This window comes from Miscanthus floridulus, chromosome 3 (assembly GCF_019320115.1).
Source record: "Miscanthus floridulus cultivar M001 chromosome 3, ASM1932011v1, whole genome shotgun sequence".
Classification (NCBI taxonomy): domain Eukaryota; kingdom Viridiplantae; phylum Streptophyta; class Magnoliopsida; order Poales; family Poaceae; genus Miscanthus; species Miscanthus floridulus.
The window spans coordinates 15,803,925-15,807,318 of record NC_089582.1 but is presented as its reverse complement, the minus strand read 5'-3'; the positions used below and the strand labels follow the sequence as shown (position 1 = coordinate 15,807,318).

General features: G+C 48.8%; 1 protein-coding gene across 1 annotated transcript; it reads right to left on the bottom strand.

Annotated features, from left to right (window-relative positions):
• Positions 1-710: 710 nt before the first annotated feature.
• Positions 711-1,508, bottom strand: LOC136541396 (pathogenesis-related protein PRB1-3-like). The gene has a single exon (XM_066533250.1). It carries the CDS (start codon positions 1,419-1,421, stop codon positions 909-911), a length of 513 nt encoding a protein of 170 aa, XP_066389347.1. The 5' UTR covers positions 1,422-1,508; the 3' UTR covers positions 711-908.
• Between the last annotated feature and the right edge of the window lie 1,886 nt (positions 1,509-3,394).

Below are 3,394 nucleotides of genomic sequence, written 5' to 3'. Positions count from 1 at the left end.
AAGAATTAGTCCCGGTTGGAGCTACCAACAGAGACTAAATGCCCCTGTCCTGGCACGCTTTCGCAGCAGGCCACCTTTAGTCCCAGTTGGTGTTACCAACCCGGACTAAAGGTCCTTCAACCTTTAGTCCCGGTTAGTAATATCAACCGGGACTAAAAGTCCCGGTTTGTGTCACCAACCCGGATTAAAGGTCTTCCACCCGGGACTAAAGGTACCCCACAAGTCAATTCAAAAGGAGAGTGTCTAGGACCCTGTCACATGTGGTGTACAACTGAATTGGTAAGGAGTTTATGCATGAGGAAAGAGGTCCTGTGTTCGAATCTCACACATCGCAAGAGAGGTCTCTCTACAATTTCGTTTATTTTTCTCCTGAGGATGATCTTTAGTCCCGGTTGAAAAACCGGGACTAAAGCCAGTTCCCAACCGGGACTACAACCCATTTCTCTACTAGTGCGAGTTTATCATTGAATATTGCATTTCCAAGAACACCAAAAAAAATGATGTTGTTCAAGTAAAGATTATGTGGTGAAAGGTTGAATATGAACAACTCTGGATACATCCCTTCACAGTGTACTACATTATCGTATATATATTATTTTATTGTTCTATCTTGTTATCTTACGAGGTTCTGGTGTTTTAGATTTTGGCACACGGTATTGGTTTAGTCCGGGACGGCCCTGTGAGAAATGATAAACACAGAGATCAAAATAAGAGCAGAAATATGCCTCATCAATCTCTCCTGCATGTTTCTTTATTGACTTACTATGTTTATCAACAATATAATCATCCTATAAGGTATGCAGTTGACAACAATTTATTTATTCCCTCCGACCCACGGTATCCATGCATATATACGTATACATGCATGCGATGCTGAAAGCGTACGTAGTATACATGACAACAGTAGCCTAGTAAGGGCTCTGTCCGACGACGTTGCCCGGCGGGTTGTAGTTGCAGGTGATGAAGACGCCGGCGTTGTTGTCGCAGACGACGCGGGCGCAGCCGATGCTGGTGGAGTCGCGCCACACCACCTGCGTGTAGTGCCCACATACCTGCCCGTCCGCGCAGCTGTTGGTGTCGTGGTCGTAGTACTGCTTCTCGGAGACCCAGGCGCCGACGGCGTCGGACGCCGACCAGTCGGCGCCGGCGGAGCCCCAGAAGATGTTCTCGCCATAGGGCCCGTCGGAGTGGACCAGCTGGCAGTCGCCCTGCCGCTGCGCCGCGTAGCTCTGCGCGTACGCGGCCACCGTGTCGTCCCAGGACACCGGGCCGACGCCCACGTCCGCACGCGCCGCGTTGTGCGGGTCCACGTAGTCCTGCGGCGAGTTCTGCGCCGCGCACGGCGCGACGACGATGGCTGCCAGGGCCAGAGCTGCGGCTACGAGGCACGCTAGCCGCAGCTTCGGTGACGAGGACGCCATTGCTGCTGCTGTTGTGTTGTTGCTGACGAAGTTATATGAATAAGCAGATGGCTGTTGTGATCGATGGATCGGTGCATGAGATGTGGCGATTGGCCAGGGTATTTATACTAAGTTTTGGTGACTTGTCGAGAGCCTTAAATCATATGTAAAATACTGTTTATTAGCCTCTAAATCACCATTATTTTCTTAACTCTAGCCCTAATCTTCATTATTTAGCCCCCCCGAGGAGCTTATCCTGGATCCGCCCCTGTGTCCAAGAAGCAAGATGCCAAACTGGTAAAAGAAACGGTGTGTGTTAATTTGCAGCAAGTACGCATACTTGGCATGGTCAAGGTCAATGGTGGCGCCTACAAGAGCTAAAAGAATTCCAAGAGAGGCAAGAATTTCCATGGCATTGGATTGCATATCCAATAGGATCGGCCGGTAAATTTTCTGTAAACTTACGTTTAGTAGACTTTGGGAGCAACACAACAGTTACTTCATCTGGTCTCGGCCGGCATTGACCAATTCGTTTCTCCACGCGTGCAAGATTAGCTAGGGTTCCAGAAGATTGTTTGTCATTAAGGGCAACACAGGCCACACTTTTTTCAAATTCTTTCTGACAGGGAGAGATTGCCAAGATCTTATATGAGTAGCTAGCTATAAAATAAGTTATTCTATAGCCACCTCCATTTACAATAATTTTATATACTAATTTACGATAATGTCAATACATATTTACGGTAGTTGGGTTACTATAACACATTGAGATATTTACCATAACATTATAGTAAACCACTTAATAAGGAGTTACTATAATATCATAAATTAATATAGTAATTATCGTAACTCAAAGTGACTACAAAATAAGTTATTTTGTAGCCAGTAGTTATATATATATATATATATATACACACACACTACTACTAGATATATATATATATATACGTAGTTCGTCCAAACTTCTACGGCGCGTCGAAGGTTGAAACGTCTGGTACGAAGAAATAGGATGCTTGCACGTAGAATTTCCACAGCACAGTACAAGTGTACAACACACAACATGTCTGGTAATCAAGATATCATGGTAATACAGCACGATTATGCCCCCGCGCGTGACGCTGCCGTAGGCAACGCCGCCATCCACCCACCACGGCACCACTGGCCGCCCGCCCCCCGCGTGGCACGCACACGCACACGCACACGCACACGCACGCCGAGGACTTTCTGCCGCCGCGTGATGTCACTCGCCTCCTGCCCTCATCCGTCGCTACGGAGTACGGACCCCGGTTCGGCCTCGCACCCGGCCGTCCATGACGCGATCGGACGGCTGTGTCTTCCTTGCCAGTCGTCGCTACGGTCTGCGGCCGGCCGGCACCAAATTACCGTGGGACTCACCAGGCCCCTCGGATGGGCCATGGCAGGTAGATACTACTCGTAGATGTGTAGATCAACTGGCCGAAGAAGATTTGGACGTGGATTGGATCGAATCGCTGGCGAGTCATGATTCCGGGGGATATTTGGGGAGTTCCTACTGGTTTTCCACGGCGAAAGCAACGGGGAGGGGCCACACCACCGTACTTGCTCGGTTCCTTTCCGCGAAACGCTCGGCGTACGAGCTTCCTTCTCTACTGAATTTTGCCAAACAATGGCCGGGAACCGGGCCCCTCGACGCGTCCATCCTCCTGCCAATCAATGGCTTTCAAATCTCCTCATTTTATTTGAGAAAAGGGCCTTTCAATTCTTCGCCGCTGCCTGGTGGAGTGGTGGTGGTGGCCGGTGTCACGAGGGTGTACGTACGGTTCACGCTCACCCAGCACACGCTTTCGAGGCGTGTACAAGTGTACAACACACAGCACAGTACAAGTGACTTCAGCCTGTTCGGTTGGCTGATTTGTATCATTGTTGGTTCATAAAGAAATACTGTTGACTGATTTGTGTGAGAGAAAAATACTGTTTTAGCTAGAAATTTACGATCGTTTACGACAAACCACAGT